Source organism: Plecotus auritus, assembly GCF_963455305.1.
Source record: "Plecotus auritus genome assembly, chromosome: 9".
NCBI classification, from domain to species: domain Eukaryota; kingdom Metazoa; phylum Chordata; class Mammalia; order Chiroptera; family Vespertilionidae; genus Plecotus; species Plecotus auritus.
Genome location: NC_137783.1, coordinates 68,731,801 through 68,759,722, shown reverse-complemented (window position 1 = coordinate 68,759,722; position 27,922 = coordinate 68,731,801). Strand labels below are relative to the sequence as shown.

Genomic DNA, 27,922 nt, shown 5'->3' with positions numbered 1-27,922 from the left:
CACAGACCAATGGAGTCCTCCAAGCTGGCCTTTATTCTGTACAAGGTCCCGCTGTACACTCGATGCTCTCCTTTTGCTTACACAGTAAACACATGTCCACTGCCCGTGGCTCAGGTGCACAGGGCTTCCCTAGAGAAGGGTGTCAGGCCAGCGAAGTGGAAGTGGGGGTGTCTTTCCCTGATGCCTCCTCCTGGGAGCACCGGGAAGCTTCCGGCTCCACCGCACGAGCCGGGCCACTGAGTGGTACAGAGCTCCCTGCTGGTGCGGAGCAGCCAGACTCCCTGGGACAGCACAGAAGTCTGCCCGACTGCTCAGGGCAAACCCTGCCGCTGGGAAATATCATGGGGCGGAGTCAAGGCATCTCAGCACCCTGGGCACCAACCCTGGGCAGGCCTGGACACTGTGCCCGGGGAGGGCTGGGGTGGGCATCCCTGAGAACTCGGTGAGGAGGCTCTGAGAAGGCGGGCAGGGGGGCGGAGGTCAGGGAGAAAGGCAGGTTAAGAGGGAATAAATTAAAGGTGAGAGGAGCTCGAGGGACAGGAACTGTGCTGACATTCAAACAGCAGGGGAGCAACCAGGGGTGGGTGGGAGGAAGCGGGCAGGGAAACCTGATACACTACATCGTAAGAGATATCCTCTCACCCACCTTCTTCTCCATCTCACTGTGATGCCAGCCAGCTGGGGGCTAAGGGCATGGCCCCACCTCCCCAGTCAGTCCGGACATGGTGTGGGGCCAAGGGAAGTGGCTGTGGGATATTTCAGGGAGGGACAGTCACCCCCCTGGTCCCCAAATGCTATAAGGCACAATTCTTAAGAGGCAATTAGATTCCATCCAAAACATTAAAAAAAGAAAGAAAACAACAAAAACCCTAAAAACCAAAACTCGTTAGATCCCAGGCCTCCGGGGCGGTGCTGGGCCTGGACGCCTACCGAGCAAACTTAGAAAACATGTGTCTGAAGAGACAGAAAACCACTAGCGTCTCTGCTGGGCAGAGGGGAGCAGAGGGCGCCTCCAGTCGGAAAACTTGAGTAAGGGCCGTCACAAAAAATTGGGCTTTTAAAAGCCAACAACAGCTCTTCTTCCAAGATGTGCCGGTCTGTCCCCAGGACTTAGCAGCGCTGAGCGGGCTCCTGGCTCCTGGCTCCTGGGGGGTCTCTTGCTTCTGGACGGTGCACAGGGTCCTGGTGGAGATGGACCAATGCCCGGCTCTGGGGGCGCTGTCCTCTCGGGAGGAGCGGGCAGCAGAGGGTCCTCTCCCACGCGCCACTGCTGTTGATTTCACTCGGGAAAAACCAAAAGCTTAAAGGTGCAAACGGGAGAAGCCGAGGGGCCCTGCCCGCCTGGTCTCCGAGTCCTGCTGGTCTTCGCTGCGGGCGCGGGCTCCAGCCCCGCCCAGGCCGCAGCCATTCCTGCTCCGCAGCTTTATTTACTTTATTTTTCTCTTATTTGTCAGGTTTGCTTGTTTTTTTAAAAAAACAAAACAAAACACGTAGGGCATGGGGCCGCCACGGGCAGGGAGAGGGGTGTAACTCTGCCGCTACATGCGGGAGGGCGGGCTGGCCAGCTCGTAGAAGAGCAGGTAGGCGTCGCTGGTGCGCACTTGGCTGGAGGACATGGGGGTGACACTGCGGAGAGAGGGGGGTCAGCGCCCTGGTGTGTGTGGGGGAGCTGAGGGGTGGCCCTACTCTCTGGGACCCACCCAGCGCCACCCTCATCTGAGGTCTTCTAGTCTTCAAATGGGCAGCAGACATGCTACTTGGCTTCCTGGCTCAGACTTTGTTTTTTGTTTAATTTTTAAAAATATATATTTTTACTGATTTCAGAGAGGAAGGGAGAGGGAAAGAGAGAAACATCAATGATGAGAAAGAATCATCAATTGGCTGCCCCCTGCATGCCCCACACTGGGAATGGAGCCCGGGACCCTTCAGTCCATGGGCTGATGCTCTATCCACTGAGCCACACCAGCTAGGGCTCTGGCTCTGACTTTTCTGTCAGTCAAGGTGGAAGCCAAGCGGACAGGCAAGGGACAGGGTCTGACAGTGGTGGGGCTGTCTGGGGCGCAGGTCTGTCTCACCTGGAGTCATTGAACGTGTGCCATTCGCCGTTGGCCGGGCTCCGGCAGTACGCGGTGTAGTGGCCGCCCATGGTGGTTCCGGAGTGATTGGACACAGCGTACAGGTTGTAAACAGCATGGTCTGGGGAAGAAGCACGGGTCTGCGAGCCCCTGGGCACTCCCGCACCCTCCTGCCTTGATTCCCAGTTTCAAACTCCCTCTCCAGCAGCTTCTCCTTCTCCTGACTTCCCACCTGCATCGTAGGTACCTGTGCCCTGTCCCTCCCTCCCTCCCTGTGACAAATACCGCCCTCCCAGCGTGGCTCAGGGGTGAGCATAGACCGATGAACCGGGAGGTCACCGTTGGGTTCCTGGGCAGGGCACAGGCCCAGGTTGCGGGCTTGCTCCCCTGTAGGGCCGTGCAGGAGGCAGCTGATCAATGATTCTCTCTCACCTTTGATGTTTCTCTCTCTCTCCCTCTTCCTTCCTCTCTGACATCAATAAAAAAAAATATTTAATTAAAAAAACACTCACTGGTGTTTTCTGAAGCAAATTCTCTCAAGTCCAGGTCTCTCAGCGGGAAGTTCACAAATGTTGTGAGCTTGCTGGTCCGCACCCTGGACTCGGAGAACCGTTTCAGATCTGGTAGGAAGCGCGTCAAGGACAGACAGGGTGCAAGTACAGAGTCAAATAATAGGCCGGATCCCCTGACGCGGGCACCCTCCGGGGACAGAAGAGCAAACACGAAAAGGCCCTCTAGACCCCTTTGCCCCCCTGTGGCCTGCCCTGGGTCCGGGCCATCAGCCTCCGAGCTGGGTCTTGCCAGGACGCACGGTCCTAAGGATACGGAGCACCAGGACCTTGGGGAACCTCTGGATGGAGAACTTCTTTAGACACCGCCTCCTGGCGCGGCAGCGGCAGCATGTCTGGGAGACACAAGAAGGAGAGGCCACTGAGCCCAGCGCCAGCGGCCGCGGGTGACAGTGTCTCCCGGACACGGAAGCGGCGGTGCCTCACGGGAGGCCACTTACAGGCTTCTCGTCGCCATCGAGCACGTCCTCTTTGGTGAAGAGCCTCATGCAGTCCATTAAGGTCACCTCGGGATAACCCCGCTGGCAGGGGCAAAGGTACAGGTCAGAGGTCAACAGCACCAAGGGGTCGGATGAGAGTTTCACAAGTGGGTCGGGGTGCCTACCTTCGCAATGGGCAGCGAGAGGTCCCAGAAGGGGTCAAAGACCGTGGAGCAGTAGCCGCAGTCCGTGCAGGTCAGGGAGCTCTTCAGCTGCCCCACAAAGAGATCTGGGGGGACACACGGGTGAGCGGGCGCAGCTCCTCTCACGCCTCCTCCCCGGGTCCCAGGACATGGGCAGGGCAGGGCGCCGGGGGGAGGGTCCTGAGGGCTGGCGTGCTCCACTCAGGCTTACGCACGACGGAAACGTGGCGCCCGCCGCACTCACCCCCAATACGACTGTCTTCCCGCTCCAGGTATTTCCTCCACATCTGCCGCCCTTTCTCGTCATCACTGGGGACCAGAGAGGGGAAGGCAACGGGGTCAGAGGTCAAACCGTGATATGTGTAGGGTCTATCAATCTTATCCTTAATATTCAAACTTCTTCTCAAGTCACTGCCCCTGAGGACGTAGGCAAACACCTCAAGTCCATCCAGTTTTGCTCCCCACGTTCCTCCTCTTACTTACGGAAGGTGATCGAGGTTCTCAGGGGTGGACTTAGGCCTCACTGTGACTCGGTTTACCTCATTGTGCAGCCCATCCAGAAGGAAGCGGAGGAACTCCTGAGCATCCTGCTGACTGAGCCCCAGAACAGAGAGTGAGCAAACCCTCCTGGCCCAGCATCTGCCCCCACCCTCCTGGGGCGGCGGGGGCGGGGCGGTTTGAGGAAACCTGTTGGCAAGGCCCTTACTTATAGCCCACGAAGCGCGGGGCATATCTCTGGATCTGGGTCTTGAACTCTGAGGGGCTCACCACGTCATTGAGAGGCGAAGTCCACATGGCCTGGATTAGCTTGGCAAACTCTGCCAGGAGGAGAGGGGAGGGTGGAGGCATTTTCTATAAGCAGCTCCGAAACCAGGGTCCCAGCGAGGAGGAGCCCGGAGAGAGACAGGAGAGGTGCGCAGGAAAAAACAACTACTAGCCCTGGCCGGTGCGACTCTGTGGATAGAGCATCAGCCTGCGGACCGAAGGGTCCCAGGTTTGATTCCGATCAAGGGCACATGCCCAGGTTGTGGGCTCGATCCCCAGTGGGGGCGTGCGGGAGGCAGCCAATCCATGATTCTCTCTCATCACTGCTGTTTCTCTCTTTCTTTCTCCCTCTCCCTTCCTCTCTGAAATAAATACAAATATATATTTTTTAAAAGAAGGAAAGAAAACACAGCTCCTAGTGCAGCCACAGGGGAGTGGAAAAGGTGTCCAGAGGGTAAGTGGGGCTGTGTGGATGGGCTCCCACCTTCCATGAGGGCCGTGTGCGCATGGCTGCTGTGGCTGAGGTCCCGCAGGTAGAGCCGCTGCAGGCAGTAGTCCCTCAGCTCGCGCGTGTTGCTCAGGCACTGCAGGATGGCATTCATGAAGCACTGCAGGAAATGCGCGTCAGAGGGGAGGCCCTGCGGCACCCACACACCCCGCCCCGAGGTCCTCAGCGTCACCCACCCCCGGAGCGACCCTCCCTCAGCCTCCAGCTCCTCCCTGGTGAGTGAAAGGGGCGGAGGTGAGGCAGATGCCCGCTGCTGGCACAGGTGATGCCACCGGTTATTGCCCAGAGGGGTGTATAAAAGGGTGTGGGCGCCAGACAGAGGTGGGCGGGGAGCGGCAGCGGTCCTGGGGGAGAAAGGTCCAGGGAAGCGCCTCCTGCTGTGGGCAGGGGGTCCGCTGGGGCCCGGAGGGGACTATGGGCAGGTGGTCCCAGATGGGAGAGCAGGGGGTGGTCCCAGGAAAGACGTGGGCTGAGAACTCACCGTGTTCCCAAGGTTGCGCAGGCCAGCCAGACCCTGGGCGCTCTTAGAGTTCTGCAAGCAATGAGCACAGGCACATGAGGCAGAGGCAGAGGGGCCGGGCGCGAGGTTCTTTCATGCTCTCGCTGGGCCAGGAGCACCGGCCACATGTATGCTCTCTTCAACGTTAGTCACATACCTCGTAGGCAATAGGATTGGGAACGCCTGCCCTTTTCAGTGCACAGCAATACCTTTAGGGCTTTGCTTTCTTTTACCCGCCCCCTCCCCCCCATCTTAAAGGGACTCTTTTAAAAGAAAAAGCTTTTTATTGAGTTCAGAGAGGGAGAAGGAGAAAGAGGAACATCGATGATGAGAGAGAATCATTGATCAGCTGCCTCCTGCACGCTCCACACTGGGGATGGAGCCTGCAATCCAGGCAAGTGCCCTTGACCGGAATCACACCCGGGACCCTTCAGTCCACAGGCCGACGCTCTATCCACTGAGCCACACCAGCCAGGGCTTACGTTACTCTCCATTCTCTGCCATACTGGAGGCTGGAGGTTAGAACTGGAAAGTAGGAATTCATATATTTGGGGACATATTTGAGTCCTGGTTACAAGTAACTTCAAGTCCCCAATCCAGACACTGGCCCAGAGATCTGTGTCCTAGGCGCCAAAAGCAGCTGTCATTAGGCACCACAAGGAAAAGCACAATGAGAAAACATCTGAACTGAACGTAGGTCTTGCGGGGGCGCGATATCAAGTCGGCCTGCTACTATGAACGGCCAGAGACAGGCAGATTCTTTCCAGGGGAGCTCAACTGGTGCAAGCCTGGGAGAACCTCCCTGCCTGGCTTGGGTTCCACATCCCAGCAGTCCAGAGGGCCAGCCTTGTGCTGGCAGGTTGCGGCCGCAGAGGCACGCGGCTGCCTGCAGGTGCCGCTCTTGCTCTTGCCCTTGCCCTTGTGGAGGTGGTGAGGTCAGAGAGAACAGGTGCGGGGGAGGGCTCTGCTCATGGTGTGTCCCGGTCCATGGCTAGTTCTGGCCCTGCCTCCAAGGAGTCAGAAAACCTTCAGGCTCCAAAGGTTAAAGAAGCCATCTGCAGATGAGCCTGCCCACCCCGCCCAGAGTGGGGGCCGGGGGCAGGCAACTCTGGAGCAACCCTGGCTGGGGCATGCTCAACCAGCTCACCCTGATCAAACAGGAGCCCAGAATAACTCAGCTAAAATTACTCATGCCCGGCCCTGGCCACGATGCTCAACTGGTTGGAGCATCATCCCATACACCAGAAGGTCGTGGGCTCGATCTCAGTCAGGGCACATAGCTAGGTTGTGGGTTCAGTCCTCACATATGGGTGACAACTGCTCGCTCCCTCCCTTCCTCCCTCCCTCCCTCTCCCTCTCAAAGCATATCCTTGGGTGAGAATTAAAAAAGAAACAATAAAATAACTCATGCCCTGTGCTGACAGCCCAAAGCCTACGAGGTTGTCATCTCCAGGGGGAGGGGCGGGGGCTGAAGGAGGGCTTTCCCCAGGGAACGACATGCTGAGCCACAAGGGAGAGCACCCCTCTCGCCAGCTGTCAGGCCTAACCCTGAGAGGGAGGGAAGGACAGACCCAGAAGGGAGGCGGCCGCAGCAGCGAGAGAAAAGCCCTTGGCAGCAGAAGGGGCAAGCATTCTTGAAGACGTCTGCCGGGACGAGCTGTCTGTGGCTCCAGACACAGCATCTCTGACTGTCTGAACCTCGAGGTTCCGAAGAGGCCCACAATGGAAAGTGTCCCCTGTACAGAGACCGCATCGGCCTTGTTGGGATGTCCTGGGGAAGGACGCCCTGGGCCCAACGACCCCGCTGCCCCAGCCTGCGCGCATCCTGAGTTCGGCCTGGAGGCCCGCAGGCGCAGACGGCCACGCTCACACCTGCTATGGACAGAGCTCTGTTAGTTCTCACCCGCTGCACCTCAGACCACACCTGCCCAAACAGGCTGTGAAAGCAAAGTCACTCTACCACTGGTGATCCTGGCCACAGCCACCAGGTGGGCCCTCCTCTGAGAAAGTGGTCACTCAGACCAGGGACGGTGGGCAGCAGGACCCAGAGGAGGCTTCCTCGTGAGGCATCCTCGGTGTGGACACTCCACTCCCGCCTGGCAGAGGGAGGGTCAGGAAGAGCCTGGCATCGTCCAGTGACTATTCCTTTTTAAATTTTTATTGATTTCAGAGAGGAAGGGAGAGGGAGAGAGAGACATCAGTGATGAGAGAGAATCATCGATCGGCTGCCTCCTGCACGCCCCCCTGGGGATTAAGCCCGCAACCCAGACATGTGCCCTGACTGGAATCAAACCCGGGACCTTCATTCTGCAGGCCGACACTCTGTCCACTGAACCACACCAGCCAGGCCCAGTGACTGTTCTTGAGGAACTAGTCCTGCTAATGCCTGGTGCACGGGGAGAAATTCCTTTAAGGCACTGTGAGCACTCTTGGTGTTTTTTTGCGGGGAGCGGGTGGGATATGGGGGGAGGTGCTGTGCCTTTCTCTAAATTCCTGAATTCAGCCTGGCCGGTGTGGCTCAGTGGTTGAGTGTTGACTTATGAGCCAGGAGGTCACGGTTCAATTTTGGTCAGGGCACATGCCCGGGTTGCGGACTCCATCCCCAGTGTGGGGCATGCAGGAGGAAGTCGATCCAAGATTCTCTCTCATCACTGATGTTTCTATCTCTTTCTCCCTCTCCCTTTCTCTCTAAAATGAGTAAAAAAATATTTTTTCTTTGGAAAAAATAAATAAAATTTTCTGAATTCAAAACCACATGCCAATTTCTAAGGGCTCTATGTAGAAGGCGGTGAACAGCGGCGTTGGGGTGAGGGCAGAGGGAGGCATGAGTCGGGCTGCCCTGGGTCCAGGCTACAGCCAGGCGCCTGCTGTGTGCCCAGCCAGATATCCTCTGCCACCAACAGGCACCGGGAGCTCCGGGGAAGGCCAGCACTTTCCATCCCACAGAGAAACACAATGTCCTGGGAGTGACCTTTCTCTTGCCTGGCAGCTGACGGGGAGAAGCTGGACCTGCAGGAGCTGGGAGCCCCTGCCCAGCGGCCTCACCCCAGGAGAGGACTCCAGGCAGGATGCGGGCATGCGGGAGCTCACGTGCAGAGTCTGGATCAGGAATTCCCCATTAGCCATCGGCAAACCTAGTTTGACAGTAGCGGCCACTGTTCCAGAAGGTCAGGACACAGGCCTGATTCGCCCTCCAGTGAAGGAGTAGGGGGCGCGGGGGCGGGGGGGGGGGGGCGCCCACCAGGGTGAACGTAGAGGCAAGAGCTGGGTGGGACCATGTAAGGAAGGCAGCTTGAGGGTTGTCTTCACCCTCAAGACTCCAATGAAGGGCTTTCCTGCTTACTTCCCCGAGCTCCGCGGGTCAGCGGGCCCAGGGGTCAGCCTGAGTCCTGGGAGCCCAGAGTGGCCCTGGCAGGGGCAGTGGGCGCACCACCAACGCGGGCGGCTGCCTGTTACGTAAGACCTGTCAAACTCTGGCCCTTCTTCTCCCCAAGGTAGGCAGTGCCCAACCTTTACCCCCAGCTTCTCTCAGGTGCCTGCCTCCCTGAGGGACCCAGTGCCCGCTGAGCAGAACTGGAAAGAACAGGGCCTGCACCTCCTCTTCACAGGGCCCACGGTCTCCTTCCCAAGCCTTCGAGAGCCGCCCTTTGGGAATAGCGTGTGGGGGCGGGGGGAGGGAGCTGGGGGGCGCTTTCCGGCCTCCTTTTGGCCTCAGAGTCGTCACCCCGGGGGAGACCAGCGAGCCGGCCACCAGGGCCCTCGCAGGCCAAGAACAGTCAAGGTTACACATTCCTGCACCTGTCCCACCTGTCCCCACAGGTGCCTGCCAGGGGAGTCACCTGGCGCCGGGTTACTGAGGAGTCAGGGCCCGGCCCTCAGGAAGGGGAGGGGGCTGCGAGGAGGCGTGGGATCACCTGGGGCGGGGGCATTCCTGGCCCGGGGCCCTGGGGAAGGAGGTGGGGGCGGGCAGATTCCGTCCTGGCCAGGGTCGCGCGGGGGCCCGGGAGGGGGAGGGGGGCACCCGGGAGTAGGCGGAAACCCAGGCCGCGCGGGGTCCCCGGATGCAGCCCGTACCTTGGCTTTGTTGAGCAGGAGCCCCACGAAGGTGGAGAGCAGCAGCGACGGGGAAAGCGGGGAGCGCGGCCGCAGCTCCTTGGCGAGGGCGGGGAAGGGGGCGGCGGGGGGCTCCTCAGGCAGCGTCACGGTGTAAGAGGTGCGCATGCTGGCTCCGCCCGCGCCTAACAGGGGCCAGAGGGGCGCGGGGGGCACCGCGCGGTTCCACAGCCCGACTCCCAGGCCGGCGGGGCCGCCCCGACCCGTCCACCGCGCCCGTCGGTAACCGCTGCGGCGCCGCCCGCGCGCTCCTGCCCCAACCTCCGGGCGCGCGCCGCCAACGCCAACCGCCCCGCGCGCTCCGAGTCCGGCCCCGAGCCCAGCCCACTGGTGGCTCCCGCGGCCCGACCGACGTCAGCGCCGGGCGGAGCGCGTCCCGCCTCCTACCGCGCTCCGCATCCCCCGCCCCGCGCCACCCTCCCTGCGAAGACCTGCACCCCGGGGAGGGCAGGATGGGGGTGCGGAGCCCCGCATCGGCCTGGGGATGGGACTCAGGAAAACTGTCCTTGAGGCCCGCAGAGGACACGGCCCCAAACGGAGTGTCAGCCGGTGAGCTCCCCTGAGGCAGCGCAAGCGCCTGCACTTGGGGGCCGGTGCAGATCGCTGCGAGAGCCCAGGCGTCTGGACAGTCTCTTCCCGGGAAAATGCACTCGCACACAAACGTTTGTACAGCACGGGGTGGGGATGGGGGCGCTCATACCCTCTTGGAGCCCAGCACCCAGTCTGTGAGGGTCCGTGAGCCCAGGTCAGGGGGCAGAGTCCCGCCTCCCTCCAGCTCTAGTTTGGCCCAGTATTGAGAGGCGATGTTCATATTCTATAAGGCCACAAGGTAAGAACCTTTTCTGGGCTCTTCTACGCAATTACTCAACTCCCTTTCTCCCAGAATCTCAATTTCTGATTTGTTTTTTGGAGGTGGGGGTAAAGTAACACAATAGTGTGTGTGTGTGTGTGTGGGGGGGGGGTGCCTAGCTAGCGTGGGAGTGAGGGTACCACTCCGACCCTAAGGGTGGCGGCGCTTGAAGGTCAGCGGTCTGGCGTTTTTTTTTTTCGGTGCTCCACCCCCTTACCTATCCAGGGCGCACCGGAATCTGCTTAGAGACAGCTTTGCCTGGGCCGGGCTATTTTTAGCCAGTATTTTTAGCATCTCCAATACTCGGAGGCCAGCGGGGTGCCTGTTCCTCCCGCAGGCCCCACCGCACATGCACACACACCCTGCACACAGGATTAAAGCCGTGAGGACCGTGTGCATGACACGCGTGGCTGTGCCCTAGGCCACCCCAAAGCAGCAATTTCATGCCAATGGGTGTGTGTGGTGGGGGGGGGGGGGAGCCGGCAGGAGGCAGGACCTGCACAGCTTCCACTTGGTGATAAAAGAGGGTGCTGGCGTTCAGAGGGTGGTCTCCACAGTCTCTGTGCTCCCCCAGTGGCCCGTCCTGGCTCCTGGACAAAGCACAGCCAGCCCTTTTCTGTGCGCACCCTGCTTTTTAACCACAGCCCTCAGCGGCCTGCAGCGATGCTAGCTGGCATGTGATCACGTCACATCTCTGCCCTGAGACGCGAGCCTCCTCCTGGCTCTCACCTCTGGCCCGGAGCCTGGGGCGGTCCTGTCTGTGGAGCTCTGTCCGTGCCCCCCTGCCCCCCCGCCCCCCGCTCCCAGCACGGTCACCACCAGCCTGCTCTCTTTTCTCTGCCCCAGCACCTGTCTTCTCTCCCGTTGTAACAAACCCGCCTCTGATTGCGTGCTTCCTGAAGGCCAGGCGCTGGCTAAGTGCTTTAGCTAAACCATCGCAGGTGACATCTGTCATGACACAATGCGCAGTGACGATGGCCTCTGCTTCACAGACAAGACCCTGAGCCCTGAGAGCCGGATGACTTGCCATGACCGCAAAGCTAATACATGTCAGCCTGGGGCTTTGAAGCCAGGCCTGTTGTGCAGCAAAACTCATGCTTTTACCGACGGGGAGATGGTAGCCTGACCTTCCTGGTCGGCTAATTGCCTCCTTATAAATTAGAGAAGGCTTTGTTTTCTCCAAAGCCTCCCTGATGGACTCCCCCACCCAGCTCTTTCACAACGGCACCCTGCAGTCTGCTGGCATTCAGTCTGCGCTGTTAGTTTATCCTGATGTATCAATCTTTGCTGTGGTGTCTCTTAGACTCTGGGGAACAGTCTGATTGTGGGTGATGGTGCCATCACTGAAAGCGCCTCAAAGACAGGGTTGTGGGTTCTTAATAAACAGTGCTCTCATTTCTGCAAGGGGCCAGGCCAGGCTCTGCAGGGCATCCTGGGAACCCCCGTGCCTCTGCTGGTGGGGTGGGTCTGAGTTTGCATGCGGAATTGGGGGCTGCAGGGGCAGTTTCCAGCAGGCACTCCCCCCCCCCCCCCCCCCCCCCCCCCCCCGCCGCCTGGAGCAGGCCTGCCTCCCTCTGACCGCAGCCAGCGCTGTGCCTGCTCCACCCAGGACTTCACTGCCTCCTGTCAGACGCTCCTCCCCTCCCCTGGGGGCAGAGGGTTGTGGGCATGGCTGGGCTGGGGGCGAGGGCAGGTGGGAAACCTTTACCTGGGAGCCCCTGAGAAGGCTCAGAGGAGGGGAGAAAATTCACACAGAGTCATCTTGCTAAGCAGGTCTGCACTACCAACAGAGAACTGTGGCTCATTCCTGGACTAGCCACGCCCCCTGGAGACCCTCTCTCTTCAGTGCCACTTCTTAACCCTCCCTGAGGACATGTTTCTCACTAATTCTAGAGCGAGAGGAAGGGAGAAAGAGAGAGAGAGAGAGAGAGAGAGAGAGAGAGAGGGAGAGGAGAGGGAGAGGGAGGGAGAGGGAGAGGGAGAGAGAGAGAGAGAGGGGAACACTGATCCTTTGCCTCAGGCACGCGCCTCAACCGATCAGGAATGGAACCCAAGACCCTTTGGTGCCCAGGATGACGCTCTAACCACTGAACCACACCAGCCAGGCCCAGGGCTATTTCTGGAAGTGGAAGGGGTAAAGGATATACAGCCAGCCTCCTGTATCTGTGGGTTTCACTCCCACGGACTCAACTAACCTCAAGTTTAAAATTTTTTTTTAAAAATGTCGGAAAGTTTCAAAAAGCACAGCTTGAATTTGCAATGTGCAGGGCGCTACGCTGAGTCCCCGTGAGTGGAGTGATGTAGGGGCCCATTCTGCCGCAGCCTCCATGTAGAGAGGTCACGTGCAAGCACGATGCCATTACATAAGAGGCTGCGCATCTGGGGGTTTGGTATTGGGAGGGGGCGTCCTGGAACCGATTCCCCGGGGATCCTGAGAGGGGACTAGTCTCCTGGGTCTGAATCTGGCTCTGGCTTCCTGACTCTGGGGAAGCAGGGTTCGCTCTCACAGGCTGCCTGCCCCCGGCAGCACAAGTAATTTTCTCCCCCTAGAATACTCCCTGGCCTGTATGGAACATAAATAAAGTCAGAGGTAGCTCTGTGAGAGCAAGACTGAGTGTGCGCCCGACAGCATGGCTCAGTGGTTGAGAGTCGACCTATGAACCAGGAGGTCACGGTTCAATTCCCTATCGGGGCACATGACCGGGTTGTGGGCTCGATCCCCAGTGTGGGGTGTGCAGGAGGCGGCCGATCAAGAGAAGAGACAAATATAAATATATATGAAGACTGAGTGTGGCCTGCTTCGCAGGCCTTAGTGGGCAACCGGGCCAGGGTTTGGAAACAATGCTCAGGCCCAGGCGATGCCTTAGGCCAGTGGCCGGCTCCTGCACACAGCTGCTGTTCTCGCTGCCTGCCCGTGGACAGCTGGTGGCTGATTGGTTGTCAGGGTTCCGGGTCCTTGTTGGGGCTGGGCTTTTAGTCACACGTGCCCTCGGAAGGAAAGGCCAGTGGGAAGCTCTGCTTCCCAGCGTCACTTACACCCCAGGAGGCCACCAGCTATGCCTTGGAGCCTCATGCAGCCTGGCCTGAACCAGCCAGATCCTGGAGGCCCACACACTTCCCTCTCTTGCTTGTACCTCTGTCTAGGGCAGTGGTCGGCAAACCGTGGTTCGCGAGCCACATGCGGCTCTTTGGCCCCTTGAGTGTGGCTCTTCCACAAAATACGTGTGGGGGCGCACGTACAGTGCGATTGAAACTTCATGGCCCATGTGCAGAAGTCGGTTTTTGGCTCTCAAAAGAAATTTCAATGGTTTGTACTGTTGATATTTGGCTCTGTCGACTAATGAGTTTGCCGACCACTGGTTTAGGGCACCACTTTTATGTCTCCATCGAGGTCAGAGGGTTCAGGGTTCCCTGTACAGCACTGGGCCCTGAACATGACGTTCATTTCTACAGCCCATGGCCAGTGGAGTGGCGCCTCCAGGGAGGGGACCTTGGCCAGGCCTGACTAACTTCTGCCTGGCCGAGCTCCACCCAACACCACAGCAACTCCTGGGCTGGGGTGAGGGAGGAGGCAGGGCGGATGGGGCTGGGCACTGATTGGGACACAGCTGGGCAAGGCCACACAGGGCCACCGCCAGGCCAGAGCCCACAGCTGGCCTTCCAGGAATGAGCCCACGGTGTCCTGCAGGCTCTGACCACAAACCACGAGCCGCCTGCCCTTTCTCCGCAGCTGGTCCTGGTCCTGGTCCTGGGCCCCCTCTGGCTCAGGGTCCCCTCCGAGTGACCTTCCCATGCTGGCAGCACACATTCAAGCCTCAGGGAGTCCAGCCCCTCAGGACGGCCGACAAGGTGAGGACAGGCCCGGGGTCTCAGGCAGCCAAGCTGCACAAATAGGACTGCAGGCTGCGGCATAGCGAGCCCGGAACAGCAAGGAGGCGGGGGTGGGGGGGGGGGGCGGGGTGTCACACCCTCCCTCAGGAGCCCGGGAGGTCCCCGTCTCCCTAACCGGTGCCTGTGGAGGACGCCCCCCACTGCAGGCAGCAGTCGGGTCCAAAGTCCCACGAGAGACAAATCACATGACCTCAGCTTATATAATCTGCCTGCCACCCAACAGTTGGGACCCGGAGCTTCAAGAGATGAGTGGGCAGCCTGGAGGCAAACAGGCCCTAGGACACCATGGGGCCCAGGTGCGTTAGGGCCCAGACCTTTGGCTCTAGCGGCAGGTCCAGGGCAGAGGGCACGGGAGCAGGGGAGACAAGCTGGGCCAGGATCCCAGCCTCGGGCCCTGCTCTGCTGCGGAACAGCAGGTGCCTGGCCTGGCAACTGCTCTGGAGGGCCTTGGGCTACCCCCCAGCTCTTCCTGGGGACCGGAGAGCGTGGCCTGGGCCGGCCAGCCGGGCAGGGCAGGGAGCAGGCAGGGCTGAGGCTGAAGGCAGAATGCCAGGGCGGGGAGGGAGCAGTTGGCGGGGTGGTGTGGAGGAGGATTAGGACGGATTGTGGGGTTAAAGCAGCCCTGGCAGGGCTCAGCGGGGAACAGCGTGTCCTTGGGCCCAGGGACAGGAGAAGTGGGACGGGGACGGGGGAGGGGGGCAGACCAAGTTGGGTACTTGGGCTCCGGGGCGTCTCTGCAGGGCCAGGCCACCTGGTGTAGAGCGCCCCCTGGGGGTAGTGAAAGCTTTTTCTTCTTTTAAAAATACCAGTTTTTTAAACCATCACATCCTCCCTCTCCAATGTGTGTGCGTTTTAAACAGAAGGTGGAGCCTGGTGCAGCCCTCACTGTCCCAGGCTGAGCGACACCCCGTGGACTGGCATCTGGTTGGTGCTTAGGCAGCAGGAGGGGGTCATTCATGCCCTCCACCCCCACCCCGTCCTTACTGTGCCCAGTTGAGTCTGTGATATTCCAAGTTCATGTTGGCCGGCGGGAGGGAGTCTGGTTAGAGCTTCGGTGCCCTGGCCGGCCTGCTTCTGACCTTCTGACCTCCCTGCAGAAAGCCAGCTGTGGAAAGCCGGCTTTCCCGGGCCCTGGGGATGCCCCCTTACCTCTCTCCTCTGAGGCTGCTCCCTCCCCTCTCTGGGGAGCTGCCAGATGCCCCTTCCTGTCCCTCCCCCCGAAGTTTACAGGGACTCCCTGACATCGACATCGCAGTGGCTTCACATGCCTCCACACCAGCCCGGTGGCATCCCTGTGAGGCAGGCGGGCGGTGTGGCCGCCCCTTCTATGGATGAGGGAGCAGAGCTCAGATGAGGGGTGTCAAGGTAAAGAGGCAAATGCTGCTTCCAGCAGCTGCAGCCCATCCTGGCCACGCCCTCGCCCTCTCCCACCACTTATGACACCTGAAAACGAGGGCTGCGTCCTATTGCAACTATTTTAAGAACTTATTTCCTGCCCAACCCGACTGGTGTGGCTCAGTGGTTGAACGCTGACCTATGAACCAGGAGATCATGGTTCAATTCCCAGTCACGGCACATGCCCGGGTTGCAGGCTCGATCCCCAGTCGAGGGGTGTGCAGGTCAATGATTCTCTTTCATCATTGATGATTCTATCTCTCTCCTTCTCTCTTCCTCTCTGAAATCAATAAAAATATTAAATAAAAAAAGAACTTACCCCCCCTCCGTTAAATGTGAATGCTCTGGGGCAGGCACCAGCTCACACAGCTCGTGCCCCCGGGAGGGTGTGAGGGGGTGACGTCTTTGCACACCCACTACACGCCAGGCGCTTTCCTACACAGCCTGCGATTAGTCATGACAAGATAATCTGTGACGAGGAGACAGGTTCAGAGGTGAGGCGTTTCTCCGGGCCACACCGCTAGGAGTCTGAGCGCCCGTAGGGAGGTCAGGGCAGATGCGCACAGAAACGGGTTTAGAAAGCGCGGCCCAGGCCCCCTGATGGGGTTGTTCTCATTTCAGCAAAGTGCAGGCTGAGCAGAGATGAGAGGGGCGAGCCGGCCTCACACCACCGCTCTCCTGGCTGCAGCATCTCCTTGAACTCCGCGTGGGGCACTGGCTCAGTGGCAGGGCATGGCTGGCATTGCTCGTGGGCTGTAAGGTGTTCTGGAGCAAGGAGGGCTATTGGGGTGCCTAAGTGTGCCCCAGGGCAACTGGCTATTCCCCTGAGGCCCTCTCTCAGCACTTCCCTCAGCCTGGTCTGGGTGAGGGGGCCTGGTATATGCTTGGGGCGGGAGGGCACGGACTCCTGGGAGGCTGGGGATGTGGTATGTGGGAAGGAGGCAGAGCCCAGAGTTCTCACCCCAGAGCAGGAGATGCTGCTCCCTCCCGATGAGGCTGAGGGGCTGTCCTTCCTCTTGGAGAGGCATTGCCGGGCCTCAGGCTCAGGTGCCTACAGGTGGCCGAGGAGCTGAGCGCAGGATAGACTCATAGGCACCAGCCTAGAGAATTAAATTCAGGGGCCCTGGGTGGGGCCAGGTGAGCCCTGCAGGTGGTTCTGAGGTAGGAAGTCAGTGGGTCCATGTGGAGGAGCCCTGGGTACACAGAAACCCTGTTCTTCGGAGCCAAGTGAGGTGGCCCCTCAGAAGCCTCTAGGACCTGGGCCCCTTCACGGAGGGCCGTGTTCTAGTCACCCCTGAGATGGGCAGCGCCAGCCATGCAGCTCTTCCTCTGAGAGCTCACACCTGTCTCCTCGGCAGCTCTGCCATGTCCCACTCCTTCTACCCCAGCCTCGGCGCAGCCACCCGCCCAGGCGGCACCAGCTTCTGTATCTCCCTTGGCCCTTCAGACGCCTCCCGGGGCCAAGACCCTTTAGTCAGGTTAGCAAAGTTGTCCTCTCCAGACCGTTAGTGCTTCCACGCTTCAGGGTCTGTGGCCCAAAGCCCCGCCCTGAGCTGCACTCCTGCTCCATTTATCTGACAAGCCCGCTCAGCAGCATTTCTTTTTTGGTTTTTGAACTTGAAACAATCTTTTTTTTAAAACTCATCCTCTGACAAAGGCTTTACTGACAACTTTCCATACAGTTAGTAAAAAAATACAAAAATACAGAACACAGCAGACAGTATTTCGTACACTAGAAACCAACATGACAGAGTCCCTTCTCATCACTGTATAAAAAACCCCAAACCCTAAGCACTTAGTTTTGGTGGGGACAGGACTGTGGTCTCCCACCTAATGAACCAAAACAACCCAGCAGAAAGTTCTAACTGGGGGTAGGATTGAGTCAGCGGATCAAATTTTAAAATAACTTCAGCATTTCTTATTGTGACACAGTGATAGTGTAAAAGAAGGCACACGTCCTAGGAGTATGGGCAGAGCACATAAAGGAGACGTAACACCTAACTCTCCTTCCTTTATGCTAGCCTGTCCATCTGTTCACGCATCCACCCACCCACCCACCCATCCACCCATCCATCCATCCATCCATCCACCCACCCCTCCATCCATCTACCCATCTAGCCATCCATCCATCCATCCATCCGTCTGTCCATCCATCCCTCCACCCATCTACCCATCCATCTACCCATCCATCCACCCACCCACCCACCCATCCACCTATCCACCCACCTATCCACCCACCCATCCACCTATCCACCCACCTATCCATCCATCCACCCACGCACCCATCCCATCCATCCATACACCTATCCACCCACCCATCCCACCCACCCATCCATCCTTCTATCCACCCATCCATCCATCTGTCCACTTATCCACTCACTCACCCTCCATCCATGCAATCAGCAGGCCAGCTGAGTTCTGTGCTGCTCTAGGTACACGCTGAGGGGTCTAGAGACATCATTTCTTTCTCATCCCCAGAGCACTTGCCACTTAATAGGTTACCAACGACCACACACAAGACCGAACGAAGTCTGTGCCCCAAGGAAGGAGTGTTCAGGGATTAGATGCGAGGGAGATGCCGCCAGCCCTCGCTCAGTCTCCAGGAGAGCCCTGTCCTCACCGGGCCGAGGGAGGGTGGAATCAGAGGTATTAGCTTATCTAAAGCCAGAGACAAAAATGTCTCCAAAGACACAGGAGATGGACGGCTGTCCAGGCGCCTGGCCCTGAGCCAGCTGGTGTCAGTGGAGAATCCCTCGCCCAGTGACCAGGCCCACCTGCTAAGCAGCCTCCGGGCTGGGAGAGAGCCCGAGCAGGAGAGACGTGCTGTGCAGAGGCCTCTCACCACAGGGACCAGGTGGTCTGGGGCCTCAGCACTGCACAGGAGGGGGCTGGGCCTGCACGGGGCTCTGGCCTTCAGGGTAAGAACCGTGGAGTATGTGGGGGTCTCCGAGTATTTCTGGGAGCACTGCTGGACTGTCCTCATGTGCACAAGTCCTCAGTGGGTTTCCCGGGGAAACGGGAAGCCTCGGAGCAGGGCCGGAGCCATCGGGGCACCGGCCATGCCCGGCTGGTCCCCACCAGGGATGCGGGAGCAGCGGCTGGGCCAGGAGGCTTGGGGAGAAGCCCTCTGCCTGGATCGTCAGCAGAGGAAATCCTTCCTGCAGCCTGGCTCTTCCCTATCAGGGGCCCTCTCCAGCCCCTCCCTGGGTCCCCCAGGGGCAAACTCACCGTGGTATGCCGCCCTGGGGAGCTGCTGCGGCTGGGCCCGGGGGCCAGGCCCTTCCCCTTCTCCCACAGAGTGTACCGGCCGCTAGGTCGGTAGGTGGGGCTGAGGACTTCAGGGACTCTCGAGGGAGGGGCCTGGGCAGGCAGCTGAGGGGTGCTGCCCTTGCGCCCATAGTTCTCCAGGTAGTCGGCCAGGTACTCCGAGCGGCTGGCTGCCTGGTAGAGGCCCTGCAGGGCATACAGCTCCCGGCGGGTGCGGGCCAGCCCGGGGCTGCGGCCCAAGGGCCCAGGGTCCAGGCGATAGCTCTCCGAGGCCCGCAGGCTGGAGAAGTCCCTGGCCAGGTCGAGCTGACTGCTGGACTTTTTCTGCGTCAGGGGCAGCCCCTGGCTGCGGGCACTCATGGGCAGGTATCCGAGGGAGCTACTGGTCACTCCATACAGGAATCCGCTGCCCCCGCTGAGTCCGCTCCCTACTGGCCGCTCGAGGCCTCGCGCTGGGCTCTCTGCCTTCTTACCAACCCCAAGGACGTCTGGTCTCAGCAGGGGGTGGCCCCTGTCATAGTCCGGGATGGAGGAAGGGCCATAGGTACTGGGCCGGGTGAGGAAGCTGGCTGGGGGGCCCGGCTTGAAACCCCGCTTCTCCTTCTCCAGGAAGGAGGCAGCCAGGGTGGCACCATAGGAGGAGGGGGTGTAGGAGCCATAGCCTGCCTTGGCGTAAGGGGTGTCTGCGTAGCGGGCCGAGTCCGTGTAGCGCTTCAGCGTGGAGGAGAGCTGGGACATCCTTCAGGGTTGTGCTCCGTGGGGACCGGGAGCCTCATGGGCTGGAAGACAAGGAAAGGTCATCAGAGGGCCCTGCTGGGGGTCGGCTCCCAGCATTCCTGCTCCCCCATCCTCCACCTCCAAACCCTGAATCTCAACTAGGGACGACATGGTCCCTTTCCACAAGAGGCTGGCCCGCCACTGAGCAACATGCCTCTGCACGGTGCACACACATGTGGGCGTTCAGGTCTGCACATACTCAGGCATTCACACTTTAGGAAGGGCACAGAGGGGACTGGCTTTGATGAACCACCAGGGCAGTCAGTCTCAGCACCTCGTGGCATCCCTGAGTGCCCCCCTCACAACGCCAACATGCCAGCAGGAACTGCCCTCTCCCCGAAGCCTCCAACCACACACACAACCCAGCCCAGGCCCCATCGCTCCTCCTGGGCTCCTGCAGAATCTTTGGCGGGTGGCTGCACGGCCCTTGCCCTCGGGACAGAGGACCTGTACAGTGCAAGAGTTAGGACCATCCCACTCCTATCTGACTCATGGGGCGAGTGGGAGTCTGGAATTAGACTGTCTGAGCTGGAAAGACCAGAGGATCCTTGGATCAGATTCCTGGTGAGGAAAAGCAGGCTCGTGAGAGGGAGCGACAGGGGGTGGGGGAGGGGGAGGAGTGAGCAGGTGGCCGGGAGGGGCTTGACCTTGGTCTCCTCACTCCATCCCCAGTCCTTCCCTGACACACCGGCTGCCCTGAGCTGAGTCTCCTGCTCTAAGTGGATCAGGGCACCGTGGCCTCCAGGAGTCCCTGCCAGGTCCATGCCCAGCTGCTCCTGGCGAGGAGGACATGCCCCTAGAGGCTGACATCCGGCACTGCAGGAGACGCACCCCGTGCTGCCCCAGGCGCTCACGCTGGGGAGATCTGGTGAAGGAACACTGACCAGCAGAGCCAGGATGGGAATCCAGGCCTTTCAGGTTTCCAGCCCAGTGCTCTTTACACATGACCTTGATTCACCCCTCCCATCAAACGTAGGCTCACTCGGGACCCCCAGAGTCCCTTCTGCACCCCCAAAGCGCAGGCTTTATCTACAATGGAGCTGGAGGGCACAGAGGCTTTGGAGAGAGCAGCAGGTAGGATCGGGCCCCTTTCCTGAGGGCCACTGGGGGCTCTTGGGGCGGGGGGAGAGCCACCCGGGACCCTCAGAGTAGTGTGTGCAGGCACTGGCTTTGACTTGCCCTGTGATGGACTAGCTGGGTGACTTTGCCCTCGTCATTTCACCCCTCTGAGCCCCAGTGTTCTCACCTGTAAAGCGAGTATAACATCATTGCCATCATCCCTACCTCATAGGGCTGTCCTGAGGAGGTCAGTGAGATAATAACACGGGGAAAGCCCTCCACAGGACAGCTATTATCTCCCCCTTCCCGCACCCCCGCCTGCAGGCAGCCTGTCTGGCCCCACCCTTGGTGAGCCTGGAATAAGTTAAGTCAGGGCTGAGTCCCGTGCCCGCCCCCCCACCCCCACCCCGGGTTGCGGTGGCTTCTGACCTCAGCCTTGAGCACTCAGGTTCCCTGCAGCCCCCAGTGACCTGTACCCCCTCCTCAGGGGTGGCCGCTTAGGAGGCAGTGGCAACAATGTGGCTGCTTGGAGGCAGTGGCAACAATGTGGCTGCTTAGGAGGCAACCCGCAGCTTGCCAGGCCTGTAGCTCAGCCCATCAGGGCAGAGAGGAGCTGGTGCCAAGCCCCACATGCCGAGGGCTTGGCAGAGGGCACTAGAAGCTCGGTGCATGCCAGGCTTGTGGTCAGTGCAGGGGGAGACCCACAGATGGCAATGTTCACGGGGGCTCCAGGAACAAAACATCTAAGGGCTGGAGACCTTCAGCAGTTTCCAGCCCAGGCTGCCTCCGACCAGTCCGGCCCACATCTATTGTCTAACTTTCTCCCACCTGCCCGGACCCCAAACTTCACACACACTCCCTGGCCCGCTGTGCTCCCACCTCCAGCACAATCTTCACCCCTTTCTAGGGAAAGGTGGCTGCAGGAAGACCTTATTCAGGGTTTAGGAAACCATGAGCTTTCCTCACATCGACTTAACTTTCTGGGGTGCAGAGAAGGAAGAGCGTGAAAGCCGAGGGAGGCTGGGGGAGGAACAGACAGAGGCCCAGGGGCTGGGCCTGGGGCCAGGGCCGGGGCCAGGCCGGGGCCCAGTCCAGTCGGGCTGTTTCACTATTGATGAGAACGCCATCAATAATTCACAGTCAAAGAAACTCCAGGTCTAGGAGCTGGGCTTCAGGACACCGAGCTGCCAATCAGATACGACCTGCCCCTCCCATGCCTTCCTGCCTCCGGCCAGGGCTGTCTCCCTCCCCCACGCCATGCTCTGGGGAGTTGGCTCTCTTCATGCAGCGCCCAGCTCTTGACCTCTCCTGGCCGCTGACGGTGCAGAAGGGCTGCAGCCAAGCTAGGCGCAGCCTGGACAGGGACAGACAGACAGATGGACAGCTCTGGGACAGCTGATGAGCAGCCCTGGGGAGAGTCGGAACTAGAGGCAGACCACGCCTTCTGGCCTCAGAGTCCCAGAGGGGCTCCTGAATCCCTGCTTTCCCGCCTGCTCCCATTTGGCAAGAAACTGGCAGACCTCCCCACCCCTGGAAGCTGCCCCGGGGGCCGGGGGGGGGGGGGTGTCCTGCTCCCACACACAGCCTTTTCCGCGTCTGGGAGAGGGTCCCTGTTGGGGCCCAGGCCTAGAGCGTGCCTATCCCCCTCTCCTGCCCTGTCCCGCCCCGCCCACCCGCCCCGCTGTCTCACTCTTGAGACAAGTGCTAGTACCTTCCAGGGAAGCAGACAGGTTGGGGCGGGGCCCCGCTCCTCCCAGCATTACCTGGCAGGGCTGACCGGGAGGCCAGGCCAGGCCCTGGTGGTATCCTTGCCACACAAGTCAGGGGCAGGACTGGCACTCACAGGGCTACGTGGAGGCTCATTGCCACAGGAACAGCCTGAACAGAATGGCCTTTCCATGGGGCAGTGGGAGACATGCTGATTGGCTGGGGCAACCCCTCCCGTCCCTGCCCAGTGGGGGGTCCCGCTGCCGGGCTCCTGCCCCTGTGTGCCCAGCGCTGGCAAGCACAGGCATGTGGCTCCAGAAGGCGCCTCCCAAGTGCCGGCCACCTGGGACGGGAGGGCAGTCCTGCCAGGCTCCTCCTCCGGCCATCTCCACAGAGGCCCTCACTCTCCTGCTCTGAGGCACCCTCACTCTCCTGCTCGCTCCAGTCTCCTCGCTCTGCTCAGTTCCTCCTCTCAGGAGGGGCAGCAACATTCCTCTTTGCAGAGCAGGCAGCCTCCTGATAGCACAGGTGAGCCAAGCACCACCCCTCGGGCCAGGGCTACGCTGAGCACTGCTCACGCAGCCAGCCTCACCACCAGCTTCAGTCTTCCACGTCCACCCCCACCCCCCACCCCCCTGGCTCTTCTAAGTACCTTCAGACGTGTCCCCCAAATCTTAGCGCAGCGTTAAGCTTTAATTCTTTAGAAAGAATAAATGCCTTGCCCTGGCTGCATGACTCAGTTGGTTGGGTGTTGTCCGATGCACCGAAATGTCACCGGTTTGATTCCTGGTCAGGGGACATGTCTGGGCTCGGTCCCGTGGGGGGAGTGCAGGAGACAGTGCTCAGTGATTCTCTCTCATCATCGTTTCTCTCACATCGATGTTCCTTTTTCCCTTCCTCTCTCTCCCTTCCTCTCTCTCTAAAAGAATAATAATAATGATGATGAATAAATGCCACAAACATCATTTGAAGATTTAATTTTTTACATTAACTTGAAATTTAAAATATTTTATTTAAAAATTTAAAAATAAATAGACAAGAAATATAAAGAATGGAGCATTCAAACGAAGCACTCATGTTCCTGAAGTTGTTAGAGCTTAAAACTCACTGAGGTTGTGGAAGCCTGTGCAGACCCATCTCCCCGCAGGAGCAGGTGCTATTAACCTGCCCTTTGGGGCTGGGTTCCCAGGTCTCACTGGGAGGAGGGGCAGAGCTGGTGGGATCTGCGTTCTGCCTCTCACAGCCGCCCTGACCTTGGCCCCCTCTTCACCCTACCATATGCTCTCCCTGAGCTGGCCCAGGGTGGGGAACTCTTGGGACAGGGCGAGGGTGGGACCTCCAGGTGTCACTGTCTGGCCACAGCAAGGCCGAGGCGGCAGCCTCCGTGGGGCAGCCCTGGAGTTTCCACTGCTGGGGAGTGAGCACAGTCAGGTGCAACCCGAGCCGCACGATGCGATGGCAGCGAGATGGGTGGGAGGCCTCCTTCCCTGCAGCCAAACCCTGCCTGTCACTTGGCCCCGGGCTAGCCCTGCCGGCCCTCAGCCCAAGGCCTGGTCAGGGACATGCCCCAGCCTCCCACCTTGCTGCCACTTGGCTCACTCCCCAAGGCAGCCAGGCCAGATGAGTCAGGGGTTCAGATGAAACCAATCCCCCAGGGGCAGCCAGCCCCTCGCAATCAGTCACTGTCATTTCCTGTTGCTCACGTGCAAGGTTCCCGAACCTGCCAGGCCAGGGGAGGACTTGCTCCCCAGGAATCCTGGGCACTCCTGGCATCCAGGTAGGGGACTGGGAACATCCCACGTCCCAGCAGCCTTCCCGCCCCGCTCTGCCCAGATGTGCCCTGCTCTCTGGGGTGAAGGCATGCCAGCTCCCGTGGTGTGGCCGTGTCGCTGTCCAGATGGAAAGCCCATGGCTGGGACCCCAAGGCAGGCCTCCACAGGACCCAGGCTCGCCCCCTGCCAGGTGGCCAGGGCAGGTGCGCGAGAACCAGCCACCCCGGCCCAGCAGGACCGTCAGAGCTTCCCACGGCCACTGGTGAGGGCAGGAGGCCCTACTGGTGTGCTGACCCGCAAGTCCAAGTGGCCGAGAGAGGGGCCCCGTCTCCCTTCACCTCCCCTCTGACCTCCCTCTCCGCTGTCCAGGCACTGGCTGGGCACACGCGGGAGCGTGGGAATCTCAGGATGTCCTGACAGGTGTGGAGACACAGGTGGAGTGGAGGCTAGGGCGAGGATACCTGTGCTCACATAACCCAGGAGACCTGTGGACTCTTCTCAGGGCCCAGGAGCCTTGGCTGGCCGCTCCTCCCAGCCTGTCCCTGGCAGCTCTATCTCTGAGGAGACCCACCAGTAGTGCCTGATCGTTTTACAGGCCTTGACAGGGGTCATGGAAGGAAATTTGGGGCCATTTCTGTGGGAGAAGAGGTAAAATAAAGAGATTGAAGATGAGAGCAAGAATCCTGACTGGCTGAAAAGAAGTGGGTGGGCCCAGGGGAGTATTTCCATTGGGTAATTCTTTGATTTGGGGTTGGGAGAGGGTAGGCATCTCTACAGGTCTAAGAAAAGGCACCGGAAATGGGCCCCCAGACAGAATTGAAATCCTTAAGTTCCTTCCAGCCACCTCTGTGGGGTGCCTTCCAGGGTGCGGCTTTCTCTCTCCCCCTCCAGGACACCATCCTGTCTTGCCCTTGACCTCCAGCCTCTGGTCTTGCCCACAGCACCCACCAGGTCTGGTGGGCCATCTCTCCAATGTTCCCCCAAACAGTCCAGGGCCCTCCATTCAGCGTCCCTGTGAAGCTCAGATATTAAAGGGGCAGCTACTGACCTGTGTTGGGGGGCAATGGGCAGGATCTGGGGGCTTCTCCTTCCCTGGCTGGGCCGGAGCGCCGTGGTGAGCCCTGGCGGCTAGAGTACGCCTCTGGGCTGGTAATCCTGCTCAGGTTACTGACTGATATATATATAGCATCTTATCTGACCTCACAGCATGGCCAGCTAGCTCCACTCACTGCATTCCAAGCCCAGGGGGAATTAAAGGGGCAGCGACAGGCCTTCCCTTAAGGGGCTGTCCTTATGGGCCAGGCCAGGCCAGGAGTCCCAAAGGACTCTCTGAATGGGGGACACTTTGAAGTGGAACTGAAGGGGGATTGATTCCAGGTGGAACAACTGGAGAGAGGGCAGTGGGATGGGGGTGGAATGGACGCAAACTATGCAGAAGCAGGTTCCAGTCACAGACTTAGAGACAAGGAAGAAGCACAGCACCGGCCCTTGCTTCTGAGATGAAGACCTCAAGGTGACAGCCCCTTGTTCAAGGGCACAGACAGTGAGAGGCAGAAGAGACCAGTGCCCAGACTTTCAGCCCAAACCCTTTTACAGCAAGTTCCCAGGCCAGGGCTCCCAGTCCCTTCCTTCCCTTCCAGTGGCTCTGAGACAGAGGGCAAGTCGCATAGGCTGTCGGAACCTCAGTTATTTAATCCTCAAAACAGGAGTCGTAGTCAGCATGATAACACGGCACCTCCCAGTTGTGAGGGTTAAATAAAACACATGTCAATATCCTGGCAGGACCAGAGCCCTAGCACAACACTGATGGGCAGCGAGGTGGGCCGGGAGGCCTCCTTCTCCTGCAGCCAAGCTCCCGCGTGTCCCCTGGCCTTAAGGGCTAGCCCTGGCCATGGCCCTCGGCCCAAGGCCTGGTTGGGGACATGCACCCCAGCCTCCTAATATAATAAATATTATTATATTGAATACTTCCACTTACCATTATAGTTAGTGGTAGTATTTCTTGTTGTTGTTGTTGTTGTTAATCCTCACCCGAGGATATTTTTCCCATTGATTTTTAGAGAGAGTGGAAGGGAAGGGGAGAGACAAATAGAGAGAGAGAAACATCGATGTGAGAGAGACACATCGATTGGTTGCCTCCTGCATGAGCCCTGACCAGGGCCAGGGAGGAGCCTGCAACTGAGGTATATGCCCTTGACTGGAATTTATCACGGGACCCTTCAGTCTGAGGCTCTATCCACTGAGCCAAACCGGCTAGGGCTAATAGTCATCATAATAATGCCATATCTCCCATTTGTGAGGGTTAAATAAAGCATATGTCAATATCTTGGCACATAGTAAGAGTTCAGGAAGTGATCATTATTATTACATTGAGTACTTCCACTTACGAGTATAGTTAGTGGTGGTATTTTCAGTAGCACCTCCCAGGTGAAACTCCTTAGGGAGAACAGGGCCACTGTGCTGGCCCTCGGAGCACCCTCCCCTGACGCTAGAAGATGGCCCCCACTCCCCTGAGATAGTCTGTGCCCCGTAACTGGCCAGGGCAAACGAGGCCTGCCATACTCCCAGCCCTCCAGCCCACCCACCGGAGGAGGCCTGGCCCACCAGGCGCCTTCCTCCTTTGCCTAGAGGCCCTAGAAAAACACAGCAAGAGCAGCTGCTCCCAGGTGGCTCACTCTACCTGCGGGAGTGCTCGGTATCCAAGGCCGCAGAGCTGGGCTGGGCAGGGTCATGGGCGGAAAGAGCAGGGTTCTTAACCTCTCGGCCTGGGCTCTCAGTCGGTTTCTCGAAGGCTCTGCCTACGGACTGGGAGTCCCCAGGCTGTGCCTCACCCTGTCTTGGCCGAGGCCCTGACTCAGCTCCAGCCCTGATGATGCACTTCGGAGGACGCCCTGGCCTGGCCCTCATTTCAGGCCTGGTGACTACTCGTTTGGCAGCATCTGTAGCATCAAAGGAGTGCGGGGTGCCCAACCTCAGCTCAACCAGCTCTCCTGCCCTCCACTTTATGGGGTCCCACTTGGGGGACCTTCACATGCCCATGCCTGGGGAGGTGATCATCACCCCAGTCTCCTACTCAGCCCCATTCTTTTTTATTTATTTATATTTTTATTGATTTCAGAGGAAGGGAGAGTGAGAGAGAGATAGAAACATCAACGATAAGAGAGAATCATTGATCAGCTGCCTCCTGCACGTCCCACACTGGGGATGGAGCCCACAACCCGGGCATGTGCCCTGACCTCCTGGTTCATAGGTCGACGCTCAACCCCATCCTAGAAGCAGCCAGGTGGGAAGTAGATGGTCAGTCCTCGGAGACCAGATAGAACGGGTTGGCCAGGGCTTCCCTGGGCTGTTACTTGCCCCCTGGAGTACACCCCCCCCCCGCCCCGCCCCGCTTCTGGTTCAGGATGGGTGAGAATTTCAAAGATGCCTCTTTCTGGTCGGGAGGGTGGGATATCCCTCCATCACTTCACTGCTGCCCTCCCGACACCCCCACTCCCCTTGGCACATTGACCGTCCTGGGAGCTGTACAGGGAGGAGGGAGTGAGCTGCGCGCCCACGCGAGGAGGTACTGTCAATGTCCAGGCGGCTCTCAGGCCACACACCACAGGGCACAGGGCACGGGGCACGGGGCACGGGGACCCTGACCCGCCAAAGCGCGTTTCCGGAGAACCACTGATCAGCACGCAGACGGCGCCCCTGGCGCCCGGGCTGCCAGCGCAGCCCCCACCCACGGCTGGCACCCACGGCGGCGTCCTCCGCGCAGCTGGCACCCGCTCTACGTCTCCAGTGTCCGCTTCGCCCGGGCGGTCTCCGACACTCCGCTCTCTGAGCCTCAGAGGCACCGACCTCCGCCCCCGGCCTGCCCCCCGGCAGGTGGCACGTACCTGCGTCTTCTCCGAGGGTGACCGCGCCGAGCCGGGCACAAGCATGGGGCCGCGGGAGCCCCCCGGCGGGTCCGAGCGCGGGCAGCGAGCCGCTGACGCGGTGAGCTCCCCGGCCTCCGCTCCGTCGCCTCCTGAACCTCCACCTCCGGCACCTCTGCCCGGGGCCCGC

At 59.7% G+C, this 27,922-nt stretch overlaps 1 protein-coding gene across 3 annotated transcripts; it reads right to left on the bottom strand.

Annotated features, from left to right (window-relative positions):
• Nucleotides 1–10: 10 nt before the first annotated feature.
• Nucleotides 11–27,922, bottom strand: USP2 (ubiquitin specific peptidase 2). 3 transcript variants are annotated; one of them, XM_080641942.1, is made up of 13 exons: nt 27,754–27,922; nt 18,516–19,333; nt 5,021–5,071; nt 4,516–4,639; nt 3,973–4,084; nt 3,750–3,860; nt 3,511–3,575; nt 3,249–3,352; nt 3,085–3,165; nt 2,901–2,979; nt 2,588–2,695; nt 2,076–2,196; nt 11–1,626 (listed from the first exon to the last, which is right to left on the bottom strand). In XM_080641942.1, the coding sequence occupies exons 2-13, from the start codon at nt 19,290–19,292 to the stop codon at nt 1,539–1,541; spliced, it is 1,821 nt and encodes a 606-aa protein (XP_080498068.1). In that variant the 5' UTR covers nt 19,293–19,333; nt 27,754–27,922; the 3' UTR covers nt 11–1,538. The 3 variants fall into 3 exon arrangements, with proteins under 3 accessions (XP_080498068.1, XP_080498069.1, XP_080498070.1); XM_080641943.1 differs by lacking the exon at nt 27,754–27,922 and adding an exon at nt 22,154–22,269; XM_080641944.1 differs by lacking the exons at nt 18,516–19,333; nt 27,754–27,922 and adding an exon at nt 9,113–9,491.